A 20,826-nucleotide genomic window follows, 5' to 3' on the forward strand; every position below is an offset into this window, starting at 1 on the left:
CAATTCAGGTGAGCGATACCGGTGTGGCAGAAACCTAAAACCACTATATTATAGTTTATTCATTTGTATTTTATTAAGAATGGATCAATCACTGATATGGTTAGGCCGAACGAACTTCTAACAACAGGATGCTTTTGTACTACATGTATGACTCTTCTCTCCAGACAGTCTTTCACATCAGTCCTCACTCGTTGCTGTCTTTTCGCAGCTGACGCGGTCATTGGAAAGTCTAGTTATTGCTACGACTTTCCAATGATTGAGACAGTCGCGAATAGACTACAAGTCTAAAGGAAAGCATCTTGACCCTCAATGCATTGACATTGCTCAGCTTTCAGAGAACGCGCGTATGAGCGGAGGTGCGGAGGCAATACCGCTGGAAGTTCAGTATGAAGGAAAGTGACAGTCAGTGAAACTGTGGTTAACCATAACGGAATAAACGTAAAGGTATGACTTTCGCTGATTCAAATGATATCAGTATTGTACAAGTCTTGTTTCCAAAGCTCCCGTGTTGGGAATACCATGCATATCTTTACTGTCAATAAATCAACTCGAATGTGAAAGTCTCCTTTCCGTTTGCATCCTATTCCTTTGGTTCTGAATCTTCCCCGTTCTCTTTCTTGTATTCTTGCGAGTGACGCCATTTCATGCGGCGATTTTGGAACCAAACTTTCACCTGAAAAAGAAAGGACCTGAGAGTTACTGTGGTCTCGGCTCTGTCCCGTCTTCATCACATCATGGCCCTGCCCCAATGGGACGCCACATTCATCAGAAGTCTGGTACGTGAAATGGACGGACTCTATTAAAGTTTCATTTTGGACATCAAGACCACCTGTCGTGATAGACGTTTACAGTGATGTGTTGAATGTAAAAAAGCATCTTGTACTAGTGAAACTGAAAGGATATGATGTGAATGATAACCTAGCCTTTCTTTTTTGCTTTAAAATTAACAATGCACGCTGCCAGCTTGGAGTCTTTGGAATCGCATGTCGGTAGGAGAAAAAAGCCTGAGCAGACGACAGTTCGAAAATATGAACATTTCCCATCTCAACCTGTGGAGCGACCAACCAATCTCCTGAACCAAGGGATCTGTACCTGGGCATCAGAGAGTCCCAACATGGCAGCCAGCTGTCTTCTGTCTGGCTTTGACACGTATTTCTGGACTTTGAATCGCCTCTCCAAACCTTTCCTCTGTAATGTGGAGAAGACTGTTCTGGACCAGGACCGCTTGCGTTTAGACGATGAAAGATGTAAATCGACGGCGGGAAATGGCGAACTGAATGCACCTGGAAATAACAATGAGATGTTCAGGTACATCCTGTTCCAAGGACTACCACTGCGCTCACACCAAAATTGGTAACGAAGAATGCAGGCACGTTTAAAATTACCCCTGGAAGACAAGAGGCTAATGGGCCTGGGACTCAGCTGCACAATAAGAACTGACAAAGAGGAACTGGGACCCCAGGGACCAAGTCGCAACCAGATACTTGATTCTCTACCCAGATGAACCTATGCTATGCATCTTACCGGTTTGGAAGCTACTGCATGTATTGTGTCTGCTGATGAACTTTTGATTAATCGCTTGGGGTCGAAACCTGTTAGCTTGTGGTAAAGGTGACAACATTGACATGCTATGGCACGCCAGACAAGGTAGTTGTGGAAGACGATGATGCGGCTGGGCCATCATGGGCATTGGTTGACGGGGGACAAGACTTTCTGGAAAGATGAAGGGTTGCTATTGAGAATACAAGTCACAGCCAATTGGAATGCAATTGCAAGTGTCTCCACATAGACGTGTTTTAAACTGTCTTAAAGTCTCGACTCGTTTTTCAAATGGTCTACCAAAGTCTTTGTCTTCGATCGTAACAGGTTATCGCCGCCAAGGACCCGGGTGTAGTGTAAAATAACAGTCCGAAGTCGGCGAAAACGTCTCTAAAATGTGTCTTCAGTTAAAGACTTGCACATCGACACAGTTATACGTGAAAACAAAGCCATGAAGTGTCCTTGTATATCTATAATGCAAGTTGATGAGCAAGTCCATGTCATTTTGGGATCACATAGAACAAAATTAAGCCACGAAATCTGACTTACCTTTTCTTTTTGAATCAATTGACAGTATCCGATCAATACCGAAACCAAGTGCTTTACTCCTCGTAGAGGCCGTCTCATTTTTCGTCTCCGCTATCCGTCCGTGAGCCGGCGCGTCCGCAGACCTATTCTCGGCCGGTGCCACCACCCGGTCGCTCAGAGTGGAGTAGGAAGACGGGTCCCTCATCTTGCCATGAACAGAGTTAATGTCCCAAGTCCTAGTGGGTGACGGACAACCAGACAAGACCTCACTTTCTAACGCGGGCGCTCTCAACCCGGCCCAGCCGCCGTAGGTCAGGGACAGATCGTGCCCAAATAGTCGAGGTTCCCCACCCAGATCCCCCTGCGTTGTGAATTGCTGACGTCCATCATCATGATCATGTCGTTGGGGTGCCGGCTGATGATGTATTATTGTCATTTTTTGCCTGTAAAAGGGAATGAATTACGTAAACACCCTAAATAAATTTCACAATAATAGTTCCGGACGGATTAGGGTATGGTTCTATCGAGATCATAACCGTCAGTACCTCAGAGGTTAAAACCGTATAATAGAATCCTTTGGTCCCCGGACATTCTATCCTGGGACATTATAAAATTTTACACCGGCGCTCCATTACATTGTTGATTGCATTGTTACGTACCTTATCACAGCTTCCTTATGACAAAAAAGTAGTATCCTTCCTTTATTTCGATAAAGTCGATGAGGGAATATAAACTATAACTTCCCTGTAACTGACAAGTGGAAACGACGAGCACAGACAATAGCGATGCTCTCGGATTCACTCCCGAATAAAATTGGATTCTTTGCGTCGTCTGCTCTGTAATGTTTATCAGTTACTTCCCGTTTATATGAAAGGCGTCAGTTTTTATAAATGATTTATGTCTCAAAAGCTCATAAAGATCTTACCGCAACACATCGCTCGATTTTCTTATCAAATGATACAGCTAATGAACACCAGTAGCCCATCATTTCGCCACCCAATTAGCCCGGTTCACTTTTTCCTTTGCCAATTTCATATTATTAAAGTGAAAGGATACAGGCTTTCAGGCACGGCAGTATGTTGCGTCTGCTAACTCACTCTCCTGAAGACAACGTCTCTACTATTTATTCCAATTAATATTTTGACCCTGGACACAGTGTTGTCCTTTCAGTTCGGGTGTCTTAGCTTATCTGCCTCAGGACAATGTCACAACTTGCAGTCCTATAGTAAGGGTGTCTTAACCCATTCTCAAAGAGTGTTTCCACTCTGAACTCAGTGGTAATTCTTCTGAAGACAGCATCTCCACCGCGTCCTGTCCTGATGTCTGATCCAAAATGTGTCTCCACTCACTGTCCTTCCCTTCGGATGTGTTAAATCTTTCACATGAAGATGGTGTCTCAACTCGCTGGCCTTATGTCTGAATATTTCCATGAATAAAGGCTAGCAAATGCTTTTACTTCAATTTTGTACAGAAAGGCCTAGTGTAAATGTACATGGAGTTTTAGATAAAAGCATTTACTACTCTTTATTCATATCACCCCTTATCTGGGAGTGCTCAATTCATTCACATGAAGACAGTGTCTCAACTTATGCTGAAAGCAAGTGTCACAACTGTCTCAACGTTCTCATGTCAGAGCGTCTAAACTGTTTTTCCTGAGGAGTGTCCTTATGTTCAAGTGTCTAAACTTATTCTCCTAAAGATGGAGCGAGTGTGTCTACTCACAGCTGTAATCGTACAATGTCTCAACTCATTCACATGAAGACAGTGTCTCAACTTATGCTGAAAGCAAGTGTCACAACTGTCTCAATGTTCTCATGTCTCTATTCACAGCCGTAATCGTACGATGTCTCAACTCATTCACATGAAGACAGTGTCTCTATCTGGAGTTGTGTTGGACTTCAAGAAGGATGGATGGAGACACTGACCTTGCAAGACCGAAGGTCCAAGTACCTTAATCAGACCAATTGTCATAGACGTTTTACTTTTGTAGACTGTCAGCAGCTATGCAATTTCGGCCACTTATCATCAAACAGTGACCAAACATCTGAATGGGAGAATAAAAAATCGAAGACAGATGTATCTTAAAATTGATTTTATTACGACAGCCATGAGTAAGTACAATATTTTGTACATTTTAAATGCACATTTAACTGAATATATCACTAGAAGACATCACTTTACAATGATATTCTTGGACCTAGTAACTTAAATTTTCTAGTAAAACCACAGAGCTGAACTTCAGCCCACACACATCAGCCATCATATGACATGGACTATTCTATGCCATGAACAATTACAAGCCAAATAAAGAACTGTTGAAATAAAAATTTGAGATAATACACTGTATCTGCATCTCTTTTAGTGCTGGATGGCTCATAACAGGTCCAAACTAGGAATATTAGTGAGGTGATCATTATCTTCATGTGGTTTAATTAGAACTCAAAATGATCCTCTTCTACACAGAAATCTTAATTGGGTAATAAATGTCAAGTTCAAGTAAACATTTCAAGACAACTCATTATAATTTTATCCATAACAATGGAGCAAAAAGTGGAAGGGCAAATAGATAGGGCACTTTTCTTGTTAATTATGGTCATAATTTCGAAAATATATCTGACAGGCAAAAACAGTTACTGGACTGGTAGTAATTCCAACTTTTAAACTCAAATACACTTTCATGGGTGAAAACAATCTTTGTGACCATCTTCAGCAAGGAATGAAAACAAACACTTTCGCATGATTTAAAAGCATGGCATCCATGTTGGCTCAACATCCTCAAACAATCGGATGTGTGTACCGACTGAATACTGAGTAGGCCTACATATCATACCTACAGTGCAATGATAACTTCTGATAGTTATGCTCTTATTTTTTGGTGGGCTATGCGCCCCAAAAAAATATGGCAGTGTCTTTCAACATTTAAACGTCTATAAAACATCCACCTCATCATGATGATTCTGTCACCTAAAATCTGAACACCCAATAACATTTCCACGGGTAACCCAAACACATTTAGATCGGTGTGAATAATAACGTCTTGCAGGAATCTTAATGCAGGCTTGTGTAAACTCTCGTTTAAGCGTTGACAGTTTAACAGCTGATAAGACCAACATGATCAATATAATCGTGATGATGAGATTGGGCAGTATCAACAGCCTCTCAAACTGATGAGGCCAGTCCGCCAGGGTCACATTAATCACATTCTAAATGCAATAATACTGACAACCAAAGGCAATTATTGCACAAACAACACCTACTTAGAAATCTAAACTTCATAAAGGTATTCATTACATGCCTCAAGAAACCTACATTGATATTTACATGTAGCACTCTCCCGTGATTTACGGCTCAACAAATAGACTTTCACAACTGTCTTCTCATAAAAATGTTTCAGGTAACATTCCACCTCCCTTTGCCTTCCGACAATTTGCGAAAACACAGATGAGAACTTCTTTATTTGATAAATGATTTTTTAATTGAGGGAAGGGTTATCTAAACATATCGGTTTGAATTTACTGCCGGGTTGAATAGGAGGAACACATAAATTGTGCAATATCTATGTAATTAGTATGGTAAGATACCGGTGGTCTGGTAGCTAACCTGATTGTAGGCAGGCAGGGATGGGGCGTTGCGTTGACTTTCAGATGTTTTTGGTCTCTGTCAGTAGATGATAGTCTTGGGTTCATCATTTCGACAATTTATTTCAAGGCTTAATTGGATTGTGTTCACTGCAACACTTCTTCCTTGCACTTCGCCATCAATTACAACACTATTTCATTTATGTTAAAAATCTAAAGACATCAATCACCTTAAAAAGTAATGATGAGTAAGGAGAGATAAAAAGCACCTGTACAGTATGCCATTAAACCTGCATGACCCCAAATCTGGTCAGATTTTCAATACTTTACTATCAAGGAAAAGCAGTGCAAAACCGGAGTCAAGGAATCAAAATGCAGGATTTCTAAGAACACCGTTCAAATATGAATAACCACTATACTATCCAAGTAAGGAGTAGTGAAGCATCAGTAGAAGAAAACTAAGCCCCATGCTTCCCTATTACAGTAATGTCCGTTTTGATGTGAAAATGTCTAGTGTCCATGAACTGTAATCTGAAGACAAAATGTTCATTAAGTGTATCCATGATTGTTACTTTTGATCTGACCACAGTGATGTTGTTCGACGACTGGAAGGCTCAGGAAATAGCCACGGAGCGGAGCTTGGCACGACATAGCACTAGCAGCCATTTTGAATGTTCCTATCAATGCAGCCGTTGTCTAAAGTCATGGCAGTTGCGTAAGACCGCAGTGATTTCTAAACCTGGAGAACAAAAACCGAACAAATTTAGAGTCATTATATCAAAAGCATTGTTCATGAAGCTCTGAATGAGAGCCCTGAAATTTAAAGATATGTGAAAAGTAAAAATTATACATTCATTTGGCAACCTTCATCACGTTCATGTCATCCAGAATGTAAACAATAGATACTATAGAGAGCGTTAAGACAGCAATTAACATTCCAAGTTACAGGCAATTTTATTCATGGCCTTCACCAGCCTGTTTTTTAAAAGAACTTTTACAACGGTATTTCTGTATCAAAATCCTTACATAAATATATAAGCCAAACATATTTTTGTTGATGTGAAATAAAATGATCTTGTAATGAGCAGGTTCAATAATTCTGTTTTAGCACTATCATCACCATGAGTTAATGGTTAGTAAACGTTGAGTCAAGATAAAATATCTTGGTGGTGATGATGAGTATTAACCACAGTAATATTAAGATAAACTAAGGTGAGCTAACATTTAGAATAACGTTATCTTGGCAGTGATGAGGTTTTCTTGCATGCAATAATATGATTACATGCAATAAATACTGCAAGTCTCAGATGAAACAGTTGGCAACATGCTTTCGAACCATGACTCACTCACCTTTCCAGCGTGACAAACTCAAATATACTTGGTCCTGTTGAGAGCTCTCTCAGCGTATGAGCTATCCGTCATTCTGTCCCAGTTAGTTTGACCAACAACGAAGCCAACCTCTCTCATGCGCTGTTGGTTATTACGTTCTTCGATATCAGCCCAACGGACCTGGAATACCGAACAATGCAAACTTTAGAGGGAAACCGACCAAACTTGATGGCGCAAAGACTGTCAGTGTCACCCTCTCATAGGGATGTGGTGTCACCAGGACTGGGAGCAGCCACAAGGAAGCTGACACTAATGCGATGTTTTACGATTACTTACTCGTTTCTGTCCGGGGCATGATTTCCTGTATGCGTAATCATCTGTTAACTGCAGGTAATCCTCCATCCTCGTTGTCGAGTCATGATGGCGCTTCCCTAGGAATAACCCATCCAGTTTGTCTGAAAAATACGCAAGTGGCCAGGTTAGCATGCGGAAAAACAAAATTTAGATATAGAAGTGAAAGTCTGGTAGGCTGACATCTTCTTTTGCACCTGAAATCTGCAATGAAATGGACAAAAATACATACCCACCTACCATTTTCAGAACCGTGGTATGAAAACCTAAAATGTGAAATACCTGAATGTTTTCACCAAAAACATAAGCTTACCTATTTTCTGATGAAATACATTATGAAAAAATACCCATATCTGAATCTTTGTGTCTGGGTCCTTTACCTAACAAAAATGGAGAAAACAACTTGAAGCAAAATATAGGCCTATCAAAGGCTGAAAACTAGTCAAGCCTCAATTCGATGCAACAAAGATTGTATTTGTATACAAACTCATAACCAGTCACATCACCCGTGGTAAAATGTTTTCGCATTTTCTTTGTTTTCTTCATTTCCTCAGCGATAGATATTGCGTCACCTCTGGAAAAATAGCGATATGCGCAGTGACTTGTTGTTTGTATGCTGGATAGGTGTTACAGCCAATTAGCTGATTAACATTCGGCTTCACCTGCAAGGACACTCTCAATCATTGTGTCAGTATACGTATCTCAAAATAGCAATAAATCGTCATGCTTGGAAGACGTTGACACTTCCTGAAGACTTCTTGAACCTGAAAAAGATTACGCACGGAGGATTTGCACTCATACGGAAGTACCATCGTCTGAAAAATGGCCGAATTCATGGTAGAAGGTATCCGTTACAGACTTATCGTGTTTTTTTTCGCTATCCCCAGGCAGATTTTGAGGTGTATCTTGTACCCTCTCTAAATCTTCATGCAGTTTTGCATCCAAAAATAGACCCTAACTTCACTTAAGGCCCACCGAAGCGTCCCCAGAATACAATTTATTTAACAGAAAATGACAACAAATTTATTACCTGAATAATATTTTATTTCTCTAAGAGCCAGGAACAACATCAATGAATATTGCACCAACAAATATCAATGACATAAATTTAAAGTGACCAAATGATTGTTCGAAAAAATGCTCAACAACATGGAGTATGGAAGCTAAAAGGGTTCTTTTAGCAAGCAGTATTCCAAATGGTGGCTGCTCATTCTGCATCTTCTTCTCAGTCGAAACAATTCCAATTCCTCACGTACCAGCAGGACACTTACTGGTAGTATTTTCAGGCAGCATTCATAATACACTTTTATACTCATTGAAAAAATAGGCCAGGCTAGATCGTCAACAGATCACTATATAGAATCATCCTAATCAGTAGCCTGACTGCAGTCACACAATACATGGCAAAGAATTCAGCCAAATCACTGAATATTATCAGTTGGCTTTGTTCAGTCTTACTCTTGGTACCAGAACTAGTAAGCAGTATAAAAACGTAGACCCAAATAGCATACTGAAGAAGCAGAACTTCATAATGAACTGAATCATATAGAAGCCCACATCCCAACAACATTGATTGTAAAGAAAGGCTATTTGGGCTTCTCCTGACTTCTGCACTGCTGAACAAACTTGAACTCGCTATACATTAAAAAAGAACTTGGTACTTGCTCACTTTTAAGAAATGTAAGTTGTATGTCCTGAGGGTTTCATAAGCTACTGCCACTCTAATTCACTGGAGGTTCAACACTTGGCCTGTTAAGTTTAAGGCATGAACTTGAACTGAGTATAAAGAGAGTAAATAGTACTTACCAAGTGTCTGTTCTGATGTATCCAACTCCCACTTGCTCTTCATGAAGCCCTAGAGATGTACAGCAGATTTTCACATTAGTTACTTGTTTATGGTGCTTGCAAAGACAGAACTCGAGAAAAGAATTAATATCATAGATAAATACAGGGAAATGTGGGACAAACTTTTAAAAATTAATCTCAGTCGAGAGTGTATCCAACATATTTTACTAATAAATTAAAATTTTAAGTCCTAAAACTATCTTTGAATATCTCATACATGATACTACAACAGAATTTAACTCCTGCTAAACACGAAAGGGCAATAGGGAATAAAAGTTCTGAAATGATTTCAATACATTTTTTAACCCAATTGAAAGGACTGGAAGTCCAATATCTTAGACATTTTATTTTCTGATGCAAAATGGAAAGTTAAGACCATTTGTATCATCGTATTATGATTTTATTTTAAGTACAAGGAGGAATGGATGGCCTAAGTTATATAGGCCTACAGAGCACAAATGTGCGGTCTACTGAACTGACCTGGAGTAGAAAACTGTTTTTACCTACTGATAGTTGATACTGGAACATGAGGTTGTAGAGTCGGTCATTCAACCATACTTACTCGCCGATGGTCAATATATGACAGACAAATTACACGACTGCAATTGGGTGATCATTTCAGGAGGATGGGTTGAAACTTTTACAAAATTCAGAACTTACCAGAACCATAAATCGATGCAATAACACCTAATTACTTACCAATATAAAGGCAAATTTACAATTCGAAAAAAGAGAGAGATGAGGCCAAGTCACCACATATGGATTGAATGGCCCCAAGTTTTCATTTACTTAAGTAAAAACTGATGTAAAAATTTGGATTGGTCCATCAAGGGCGAGGGGAAACTTGTGGGGCACTGAACTGTAACTATAGATCATATCAAGCTGCAACTAATTCTGGCAAACTGGCTTTTTAAACTTGTGTACTGTAGAGACAACTAAGATCATTATATTTATGAACAGTTGAAGATTTTTTCATGAGGAACTCTTGAGCTCCATGACCACACTCATGTCAATCAATACTATGTATGGTAGAGCCATAAATCAGGTACTGTAGAAATGTATCATTTGAAGAAAGAAAAATGTCAATGAAATATAGTGCCTTTGATTACTGGAATCAGTACTCTTTTCAATTTGAATTCAAAATCCTGCATCAGAAAAGTCACCCCCCAAAATCATGATTCTTGAGATAGCTCTCAGGAGAATTGGGGGGGGGGGGGGGGGGGGATTCGAGTCCTGACATCCTGTCATAAAGGGCCCTTCCCATTTCCCCGATAGGTAATTTTAAGCGAATCCAAAATGAACTCTCTGCTGGTCCCAAATCACATTATTTCAAATACAGTAGGTATATTTGCAAAGATCAAAAGCAAACTTCAGCCAATCCCAGTGTCCTGAACAATCCTTCAATCCAATAGAAGGATAACATCCTTTGTCTCCTTAAGGCATTCAGATTCTGATAAAGGACAATTCTTATCTAATTCATCATCATACATGCATCTATCTAAAAGTAAAGCCCAGCAGAACTCTCTGGGGCAAGCCTAGGCCTACAATCACGTGAACCCTCCCTTCAGAAGTCTTCAAACAACTGCCAAAATCATGCTGCAGTGCAAGGTGTGGGGATTTTTCTCCCACCAAATCCAAGCTGACAATTCGATTGGTTTAGAAAAATGAAATAGCAAACAGGGCTTGGCCTCAAGAAATCAAATAAAACTACAACTATGTACGAGCCTGGCCTATGGCAACGGCCATGACACAGCGAGATCTTGTGGTACTAGAGAACTCTAAAAATAGCAAGGGCACAGGATAACTATACTACAAAGTGATTGTACAACGCATGTGATTAGATTGTAGTAACAGGGTGCATGGCTGACTTGAGCCTTCTAAGGCTGGACTTTGATATTGTACATGCTAACACTCGATAAAACATGGCCCATCAGTATTTCGCAATGGAAATGCTACACACGTCATATGCATGCATGCCATCTTTAAAACTGTGTGTACAACAAGTCTTATGTGATGGGCTGGAGATGTGTCATTGATAGGGGGGGGGGTCGGGGGGTCTCTATACAGGTTCAAAACATCACGGGAAGAAGCAGGCATTGACTGTTTATTATTGTTCTTGTCATGCCTAAATTACACATCCTGCATCATAGTTATTTCTTTTAATGGAACTATTCGAGTACGTGATGGGCTGGGGTTCTCATTGATGGAAGGGTGTGCGTACAGGGCCAACATCATGTTATGAAAAAGGATTCGACTCTGAGAGTTCTTGTCTGTTGTCATGCCTAATTTACGTATTCTTACATGATAATATCATACACACATTTGGTTAAATTCGAGAAAAAACGGTTTAGAGCAACAGCTTAAATGCAGCAAATCTTAATCACTATTACAAAGGTAGTCAAAACCCATGAGCTAATGCATTTTGAAAGAGAAATCGCCATCAAAGGTTGATTAGGGAGCACATCAGCAGTGCCCACCTTTAAACACAAACTTCCTTACGATAACTTGATGGTCTTATGTTCACTCTTTTGATTCAATAGGCCTAATTTGTCTACAAACTACTTTTTACTTCAACAAAAAGGCCAATACTTGACCTGGCATGAAAGGGGCTTGGGGTGAACCAATCCAGATTCTTGCAACATCACTCCACAATGAAATAATCACACCAGAGTCAGACAATGAAAGTTCATCAGACAAGTAGGACAATTTCAATAAGACTATTCCGATGGAAAGGTCTCTTTTATAAGTTGGACATTTCAGCCAGGGATTTTGTCAAGCTCAACACTTGATACCCAAAACAGATGCTCAAGTCAATGAGACATTTGCTCAATGGCGTCAACATGACAAAATCAAACACTATGCTGTATTCATCAACTCGAATACAAACAGTGCTTCTGTTTGACTCATGGTGTTCATTTCATCGAGAGGGAGCCCTCGTATGAATACATACGCTGAAGTCTTCCTCCTCCTCCTCCTCTTCTTGTCGTGGTCGTCCACGCGGCACATCATCATCATCATTGAAGTCTTCCATTTCAACCTGACAAGAAAATAACGGATTCAGAACACCAACAGAAGTCTTGGAAAAGTTTGAGCTGTATCTATCATTTCCAAGCATCACAACAACAAAATCCCTACTTTTTCTGCAGACCAATTTTGGCGTTGAAGCAAATTATTATGGCTTTTAAGGAAGGCACCACATGCCCTGTGACTTTACCTGTGCAAAAGGCTCTATGAAGAGAGGGGGGCAAAACACCACTGTATGGTTTCTTTATGGTCAAAAACACATTTTGGTGACATTTGGGGGAGGGGTTTCCCCTAGCTAAAGCTCTGAGCTTACCTCAGTAATGGCAGCATCCTGGAGTATCGGCCTAATATCCAGACCAAGGAAGTGACTAGGCAGTGTTTCCCATCCATCAATAACCTTCTGAATCTCATTAAAGCTACGGTTATGTGTGTTCCTCTTTGCACAGGTACCAGCTTCGGCATGGACCTCAGCAATATAGACCTGGAAACCCTTCGACTTGGCATAGCTCCAGAATTCTTCAAACTTCTTAATTTTGTCGTTTATGGCATCCACAATGATGAAAGAGAAATATCCATCATCGACCGTCTTCTTGAAGGACTTCAACATACTCTGGCGGTAGGGCTCCTCCAGCGCTGGCTCGAACTCATAGTCGATAACCTAGAAGAAGATCATATCATAGTCTCAAAATGCTCAGGATAAAACACTTGGAATTTTTTTGGCACTGACTACCTGCATGGAAAGATCAGCTGAATGATGGTTCCAAGTGCTAGGCTTATAGTCAGATGTGCAAAGCTAGTCTGAACTGACTTCAGTCAGACAGATCCTTGGCTCTACTCACTCTTCTCTTGACCATACGACCGACCTCAGGGTCCATGACCATCTTCTCGCTCTCCACCATGAAGTAATCATCCAGGCACAGCATCCTCGGGGCACTGCCTCCATTGGCTACCTCCTTCTCCTACAAGAGAAAACATACCAATATAATAGACACCAACAAACCGGATTACTAATTTCACAGTCATTCGTTGGGGTATTAAGTAGAAGTATCGGATGAATTTCACTTTTTCAGACTCGCATATCTCTGTTCAAGGACTGAAGAGGAAGAAACACCAATCTAATATTGTATATGATTATCTGATCGATTGAGAGTGCCTATCTCAGAATGTCGAGGTGATTTTCTCCGATATTCTCTAGCAGTGAAGAAATAATCCAATCATGCTGGTCTAATAGGGAGAACAACGTTTACTCCAACCTACCCTCATAAGTTTGCTGACATAAGTTTTTCCAGCACCTGGAGGTCCTCTTATGATAACGACTATCTGCTGGGGTCGACGCATCCTGCCCGGCCTCTCTAAAAGATCGATGATATTGAAGGTCTCAGTTCGTGCCGGAGCCTCTCTCTCACGCTGAGGCGGCGTTCCACGTCCGTATGTTTCTGAGTATTGAGCAAGACGGCGGTCGAGTTCGTCGTAGTGGCTGGTAGGTGGAGGAACGGGTGAGGGGGCAGGGACTGGCTGCGGGCCACCTCTGTCAAAATGGTCTCGGTAGCCGTCACCACCATATCTATCTGGTTCTCTGTACATTGAACTTGGTTCTGAAAGAATAAGGGACAAATTCTTCCTTTTTAAGCAAGATGAGGTATTAATAAGCTTAGAAGTTTTGTAGAAATTCCAACATTGAGGTGACTAAGAAGGACAACAGTAACAATGTCGAATTGATAATCTAAGTTACTAACCAGATGATGGTGGGTTTGCCTTGTCACTTGCTCCATGGCTGTAATCAAACACCTGCGGCTGTGATGGTTGCGAGTCTGGCTTTGGACCCCCATGACCATAGTCGAAAGCTTCGGAACGCGATGGTGGTTCAGGGTATCCCCTGAAAGAAATAAGGATGGATACAGTGGCCGTGAAGTGCCTCATTCAGGCAACTATTCTGAACTTCAATCCTTGGTTTCAATGATGCCTGCCACATGCAGGTAACATCTCCACACTTCACACTACCTCCATCGTTGGAGTGACGTCAAAGTGGCTGAATCATGGAGTAGATCAGACGCCTGAGATAACATCACTTGCCTTGAACATGTAATCTTCATGTCCTTTAGTGGCAGTAACCACACTCTCACCTCATTGAAGAATTTACAATTTTGAATAATGTTTACCTGGGCATCGGGTACTCGGTTTCATATCTTCGCCTCTCCCCATATGGCGTTGGCACAGCGTCCCTCCAGGGGTCTCTGTAGGGATCTCGGTACGGGTCTGCGTAAGGGTCTCGTCTGTACGGATCCAGCACAGGAGGCCCGTAAGGATCTCTCGGGTCTGGGAATGGTGGACGCAGGGATAGTGCTCGATCATCCGGACGTAGAGGTGGCAGGCGATCGTCGGGCCGTAGAGGTGGCAGGCGATCATCGGGCCGTAGAGGTGGTAGGCGATCATCGGGCCGTAGAGATGGCAGGCGGTCATCAGGCCGTAGAGGTGGCAGGCGATCGTCGGTCCGCAAGGGTGGCAGGCGGTCGTCGGGCCGCAGGGGTTGCAGCCGATCGTCTGGGCGTGGAGGCAAGCGATCATCATAAGGGTCCCGTCTATCAGGCCAACGACTACCATAACTGTCCTGTGTAAGCACAAATAATGAACAATTCAAAGCAACTTTGAAATATTAACCCTTCTATTCCACATATATTTTGTATTCAAGTTAAATAGGGTTCTTTTTACTTTCATGTTTTGAAAATACCCACAGGTAGCACAAAGTTAGGCAATTCTCACAATACGTTCTCAACAGAAAAGATAACTGGAGCACTTACTTTGTCACCCAGGGCCATAAGTTTACTTACAGGTGGTGGAGGCATCCCAGGATAAGGATCTCTTGATCTAATACGGTCATCATCCAGCTGGAAAGAAACAAGGAAACTCTAACCATGAGACTGCAGGACAGGGAGGTTATCGAGGGAAGTCTCCAATTAAGTTAGAAAATGTTGTATCACATTTTTTAGCATGTAACCAGACACAAGGATACTTGGTTTTACATCTCCTTAAAAGGTCGAAGCAATTCAGGGTTGAGTGCCTTGCTCAAGGACACCGAGACGAAACAGCTTTGACCCTTCAGATCACCAACCACATCCTCCTGATTATTGGCCAGGAGCTCGAAGCAGAGTGCCACTAGGGCAGGGGTCTCTGTGGGAAATCTCCCTAGTCAGCAACCCATCGAAAACCAGCATGACTTACCCTGTCATCCTCTTCAGCGTATGGTACCAAGCTCCTTGCCTTCTCTGCTCTCTCCCTTTCCAATCTCTCTAACCTCTCTCGCTCCACCCTCTCGGCTTCTTCTTTCTCCTCCTGTGAGTAGTCATATTGATATGGCAGCTGGCGTTCTGCTTGTCTGTCACGTTGATCATAGAATCGGGAGTCCTGTCGGCCACGGTCACGGTCGACTGGCCGTGGTGAGCGACTTCTCCCACCCCGACTCCTGTCTCGTCGATCATCTCTCCTACCTCGATCCCGATCTCGACTGAGTTCACGACTGAGACCACGATCGCGACTACGACTGCGACTTCTCCGTCCACCATATTTGCGGTCGCGATCCCGATCATCTTTGCGACGATCTGACTCTGAACTTTTCTTCACATCTTTTTTATTATTATCTGGTTTCTTCTTTTTCTCCTCCTTCTTTTCTGGAGGCTGCGGTTTAGGAGTCGCTTTCGAGATCTTTTTGGATAATTCCGCCACCTTTTTCGCTTCATCAATTTTCTTCACCTGTTCTTTTAGAAGTTTGAGCTCCTCGCCCAATTCTGCACCTTTCACACCTGTTGTACTCTTTTTGGTCTCTTGAGCAGACGTATCATCTTTCTTATCTTCAGCTGCTTTGACTGTTTCTTTTTTGGCAGGGATTGGCGTCTTGGTCGGAAGAGATGGCCTTTTAGGATATATCTTGGGTTTCACTTCATCCGAAGACTTATAGTTAACAAGACTAAGGAGTAAGGGCAGTATTTTCTCCTCCTTCGATGCTGGTGGACCCTTACTCTGGCTGGTTGGGGGCATATACCCACCAGAAACTGGAACATTCCCCACAGGCACATTCCCCACTGACACCGGGAAACCCTGGGACATTGGAGGTATGAAGCCAGGAGGTCCACCAAATCCTGGTCCACCCATCATTGGCCCTGGTCCTCCCATCATTGGTCCCGGTCCACCCATCATTGGTCCACCAGGACCGCCCATCATTGGCCTAGGCCCACCCATCATAGGACCTGGTCCACTCGGCCCGCCCATCATAGGCCTTGGACCACCAGGTCCACCTTGCATTGGCCCTGGCCCTCGAGGGCCACCCTGCATGGGCCCTTGACCACGAGGTCCAGGTGGTCCTCCAGGACCACCAAAATTAGGTGGAGGCCCATCACATCCAGGGGGTCCATCATTTATCGTGCTACTAAATCGCTTGGCAGCTCCCCCAAATCCAGGTCCATCATTGTTGTTCCCTCCTTGGTCATCATTGTTATTATTTCCTTGCCGACCTCCACGACCTCGCTTCCCCTTTTTCGGTGGAGCTTCTGGACTCTCTGGTACCTGCACATCCTCAATCATGTTACTCTGCAGCAGGAATGCAAGGCCTCGCTTTGCTTGCATATTAGTCTTTCTCTGAAAGCCAAAAAAATCCCCAAATTTGAAATACCCCAAAATGAAGTTGTTAAAGTGATCTAATGTTGGTTAATGTTATGTTTTTGAAAGATTTGATGAGAGACATCTTATACTAGTTTTACTAACATGGTTTCAGATGATAGGTATTTCACAAAGCCATCTTCATGTTGATGTGTTGTTTGTACAGGCTGACAAGTATACACAACTTAAGAATTATCGACTTACATCTCCTGGTACATCTTTTCCATCTTCATCTTTCTTGGATCTGAAAGTCAGAGGGTGAAAAATTTAAGGTAATGCTTAAAGCTACGAAATTGACAGTGGAAGACGTACATGTACAATTCACACAACAAATTTGGGGACACGTGGCACAGATTCACTCGGACAATAGTCCTACTTCTTCTTTCATCTATCAGCAATCAACTGTAGTTAGGTCTGAAAACTATTCAGTGGATTAAGAGAAAAAAAGATTCTTACATATTACTTTCTTCTTTACCCTCTTTCTCGAACTCCTCTGGATCAACCCCAGGAGGCAGCAGGTCTGACACTTTCGACGCTTCCTTCTTCTCAGACTGTTGCTTCTTAATGTTATCGATGATATCTTTCAGATCTTTATTGTCAGATCCGCTGTTTGAAACTCCAGGTGGGCCATCATCTTTATTGTCACCGGAACTATCAGTTTTTTTGCCCACAGTTCCCCCTCGCTTGGATCCACCCTGATTGTTGGTATCCATCTCACCCGACGCGCCAGGCGGACCAGGTTCATCCATTTCTGTTTCATTTTGTGGCCCACCAGGACCATTAAAATCAAATTCATTCTGGTTGTCAGATCCTTTCCTACCAAACCCACGGTTCCGTCCTCCTCTATTTCCACCTCGCCCTCTATTGAAGCCCCCACGATGTGACCCAGGAACCTCTGAGCCATCACTGAAGTTAGAACCAGCATTCGAACTGGGTCTTGGTGGTCCATCAAATCCTGGACCCCCTCCTCCATCATTAAACCCAGGCCCACCAGGTCCATTGTTATTGAATCCAGGTCCATCATTGAATCCAGGTCCACTACCACGCCTGTTGTTGTTGAACCCAGGCCCTCCAGGACCATTATTGAAGCCTGGTCTGCCAAATCCTTGGTTATTAGGGCCATCATTGAATCCTTGATTATTGGGTCCATTGTTGAAACCAGGTCCTCCAGGTCCATCATTGAAGTTCCCTTGATTATTCGGGCCATTGTTAAATCCACCAGGTCCATTATTGAACCCCTGGTTTCCAGGCCCATCATTGAAAGGTCCACCTGGCCCATCAAAGCGATTACCCATGTTTCCAGGACCATTGTTGAATCCAGGCCCATCCATGAATCGATTTCCGAAATTTCCAGGCCCATCATTGAACCCACGGTTACCAGGCCCGTTATTAAAACCAGGTCCACCAGGGCCATCATTAAAAGGTCCATTGTTGAAACCACCTTGATTGTTCAAGCCACTGTTGTTGAACCCAGGTCCATTATTGAATCCTGGCCCACCAGGTCCATCATTGAATGGCCCACCTGGCCCATCAAATCTGTTGTTGTCTGGCCCACCAAAGCCGCCTCCACCACGATTACCTCCCCCAAAACCTCCTCTTCCACCAAAGTTTGGCCCACCAGGCCCATCAAAGTTGCCTTGGTTATTTGGTCCATCGGGACCAAAGTTGCCACCTCCTCTTCCACCAAATCCTCCATGTCCACCTCCTCTATTGTTATTAAATCCACCAGGTGGTCCATTGAAGTTGTCTGGCCCTCCGAAGTTACCTCGGCCCATTCCACGTCCACCACCAAAGCCACCTCTTCCCGGGCCATCACCCAAAAGTCCAACGGGTCCCCCCATATTGGGTCCTGGCCCTCCCATCATATTGGGTCCAGGGCCTCCTCCCATGTTTGGTCCAGGGCCTCCACCCATGTTTGGACCAGGCCCTCCTCCCATATTAGGACCACCTCCCATGTTTGGTCCAGGGCCTCCACCCATGTTTGGACCAGGTCCTCCTCCCATATTAGGACCTCCACCCATGTTTGGTCCAGGGCCTCCGAATGGAGGTCCGCCTTGGTCAATCAGAGGACGTGGAGCCCGATTTAGTGCTTTGAAAGCTCTCTCCATGTTTTTCCTTCTCGTTTCCAACTCAACCTTTTTTTCTTCCATCTGTTTTTCATATTCCTTCCACTGTGCCTCATACTGAAGGTACTGCTGTTGGTTTGGGTGATCTGAAAATGGAGTAGATTGTTATGAGACCCTGAATTCTTGGGATGCAAGCCTGCAACCCGACATATATATCAAAATTGTAGCTTTTTTCAGCTGTTCTGATTCTGAATATATGACAGGATATAGTGTGCTGTGAAAGGGATTTAATTCATAATAAAACATGTCTGTGGTCCGCCAGCTTTGCAGATCCTAGCAATTTTAGCTGGTGGGTAGGCCAGATACTTGATTTCATTCTGAACATGAGGACTTACTCTTATTTTGTTCCTTCCAATCTGCAAACTGTTTCTTCCAATCTTCATATTGCGATTCAAACTTCTTTTCTTCTGAAGTTAAGAGGTCCAGCTGATCTTTATTGACTGGGCCTGAAAGGTCAATTTTGATTCACGTCATTAGCCCTTCCAAGGCCATTTTAGAAGCATGCTGCACCCCGCTTTTTTCTGAGCCATTTGCATCGTCTTTTGTTGACGGTTTCTAAAGCTTTTTCAAAAGGGCGCCTGCATCCGGTCCTTTTTTGCCAGCACTTTTGAACTGGCCTGCCTTTACAGATATCCGTCAGATTCAGAAATCAGAAGGAGGTGTCATGACATGCACAATCAACATGTATTCTATGAATGATGGTCTTCAAAAATTGATTTCGCAACCAACCAGGATGTCACCATGTGTGCGATCATCTTGTCAGTGAATGTCACAACCAAAGACCATGGGAGGCACAACAATGTCACAACCAGGTGTGTAAGAAATTGCAGTAGGCTACATGACCGTCTTGGAAAGGGACACAACAAACAAGAACCATCCAGGATGAAGCACGACATTCATTTGACAAAACTCTTGTAAGAATCTTTCATGTGATTGTGAGTTGTCGATAAAGTGTTGATAACAATTATCGAAAAATACAAACCAAGCAGTCTCAAAGCCCTGTCCTCTTCAAGCTCTTCTATCTTTAGTTTCTGTTTCGTCCACTGGGCTGCCTGCTGCTGAAGCTGCGTCAACTGAAACTCTTCTCTGGCATCTTTCGGTTGAAGCTGAAACAGACGACAAAAAAATGCTAGTCTCATAGTCTCTTCTTAGCATTTGATTTCATTTCACTTTTGTGAAGGTTTTCTTTTCGGACACCCCAACCGGCCGAGCGGGGTGCCAGCATGGTGGTGTCTGCTCAGGCTCCTCCCCAGGCCAAGACGAGACATGTCACAACCACGTTCAAAATCACTTATCAGCACAGACTACGCTTTCTTCTCAACTCACCTCAGGCTCATCCGGAGCGGGCAAAGGGTTTTTTTCATCCATGGGAGCCTCTCCAAAGGGCATCATCGGACCACCAGGACCCCGGTTTCCGAAGCCAGGTTTTAGACCCATCAAAGGTTGAATCCCCGGCCCTGCACCAAACTGAGCTCGCGGATTTTGTTGCATTAGTGGGGTTGGGCCACCAAAATTTCCACCCATGTTTTGGTTCATCGGTCCCTGGTTAGAGGGAGCGAACTTATTGAACATACTGAGGTTATTTTCTTGGTCAATATGCAGTAAACAATATTTTCTTCATGAGCGTGTTTCTGCCATTCTGCACAAATGGCGACGCTTTCAGTTTTAGTTCCTTAATTTGACGATCGGTGTCGCCACAATCTAGACGAGACGGCTCATAGCCGATTTGATAGTATTTTTGTGCATTTCTGGAATTCTAATATGAAGTCATGGCATCTGACTTTGGGTCTCAAAGCAATATTGTCCCAAGAGTTGCAGGCTTCTTCAAATTCTATCCCAGTGCAGAAGTGACACTT

At 42.9% G+C, this 20,826-nt stretch overlaps 2 protein-coding genes across 3 annotated transcripts; both read right to left on the bottom strand.

The window, feature by feature from the left end:
- Positions 1 to 132: 132 nt before the first annotated feature.
- Positions 133 to 2,863, bottom strand: LOC135485419 (H2.0-like homeobox protein). The gene is made up of 5 exons (XM_064767418.1): positions 2,727 to 2,863; positions 2,089 to 2,510; positions 1,525 to 1,713; positions 1,093 to 1,283; positions 133 to 673 (listed from the first exon to the last, which is right to left on the bottom strand). The coding sequence occupies exons 2-5, from the start codon at positions 2,501 to 2,503 to the stop codon at positions 581 to 583; spliced, it is 888 nt and encodes a 295-aa protein (XP_064623488.1). The 5' UTR covers positions 2,504 to 2,510; positions 2,727 to 2,863; the 3' UTR covers positions 133 to 580.
- Positions 2,864 to 4,144: 1,281 nt separating this feature from the next.
- Positions 4,145 to 20,621, bottom strand: LOC135485469 (uncharacterized). Of its 2 annotated transcripts, XM_064767528.1 has the most exons (17): positions 20,297 to 20,621; positions 19,953 to 20,076; positions 19,306 to 19,416; positions 17,301 to 19,056; positions 17,049 to 17,088; positions 15,414 to 16,823; positions 15,023 to 15,079; positions 14,354 to 14,802; positions 13,931 to 14,070; positions 13,452 to 13,789; positions 13,034 to 13,153; positions 12,508 to 12,852; positions 12,121 to 12,207; positions 9,132 to 9,180; positions 7,311 to 7,429; positions 6,996 to 7,154; positions 4,145 to 6,384 (listed from the first exon to the last, which is right to left on the bottom strand). In XM_064767528.1, the coding sequence occupies exons 1-16, from the start codon at positions 20,540 to 20,542 to the stop codon at positions 7,014 to 7,016; spliced, it is 5,532 nt and encodes a 1,843-aa protein (XP_064623598.1). In that variant the 5' UTR covers positions 20,543 to 20,621; the 3' UTR covers positions 4,145 to 6,384; positions 6,996 to 7,013. The 2 variants fall into 2 exon arrangements, 1 of the variants encoding a protein (XP_064623598.1); XR_010446571.1 differs by lacking the exons at positions 4,145 to 6,384; positions 9,132 to 9,180 and having other exon boundaries at positions 7,024 to 7,154.
- Positions 20,622 to 20,826: the final 205 nt, after the last annotated feature.

This window comes from Lineus longissimus, chromosome 3, assembly GCF_910592395.1.
Source record: "Lineus longissimus chromosome 3, tnLinLong1.2, whole genome shotgun sequence".
Lineage (NCBI taxonomy): Eukaryota > Metazoa > Nemertea > Pilidiophora > Heteronemertea > Lineidae > Lineus > Lineus longissimus.

Bases quoted from the DNA above. Each gene is read 5' to 3' on its own strand.
- LOC135485469 (XM_064767528.1), bottom strand. From the start codon at position 20,542: ATGTTCAATAAGTTCGCTCCCTCTAACCAGGGACCGATGAACCAAAAC. The intron at 19,417-19,952 runs GTTTGTATTTTT...TTGACCTTTCAG, and splicing joins CAGGGCTTTGAGACTGCTTG to GCCCAGTCAATAAAGATCAG. The intron at 15,080-15,413 runs GTAAGTCATGCT...GTTTCTTTCCAG, and splicing joins ACGCTGAAGAGGATGACAGG to CTGGATGATGACCGTATTAG.
- LOC135485419 (XM_064767418.1), bottom strand. From the start codon at position 2,503: ATGACAATAATACATCATCAGCCGGCACCCCAACGACATGATCATGAT. The intron at 1,284-1,524 runs GTAAGATGCATA...TGTTATTTCCAG, and splicing joins ATGCAGTAGCTTCCAAACCG to GTGCATTCAGTTCGCCATTT. The intron at 674-1,092 runs GTACAGATCCCT...TTTCTTTTTCAG, and splicing joins TGGGACTCTCTGATGCCCAG to GTGAAAGTTTGGTTCCAAAA.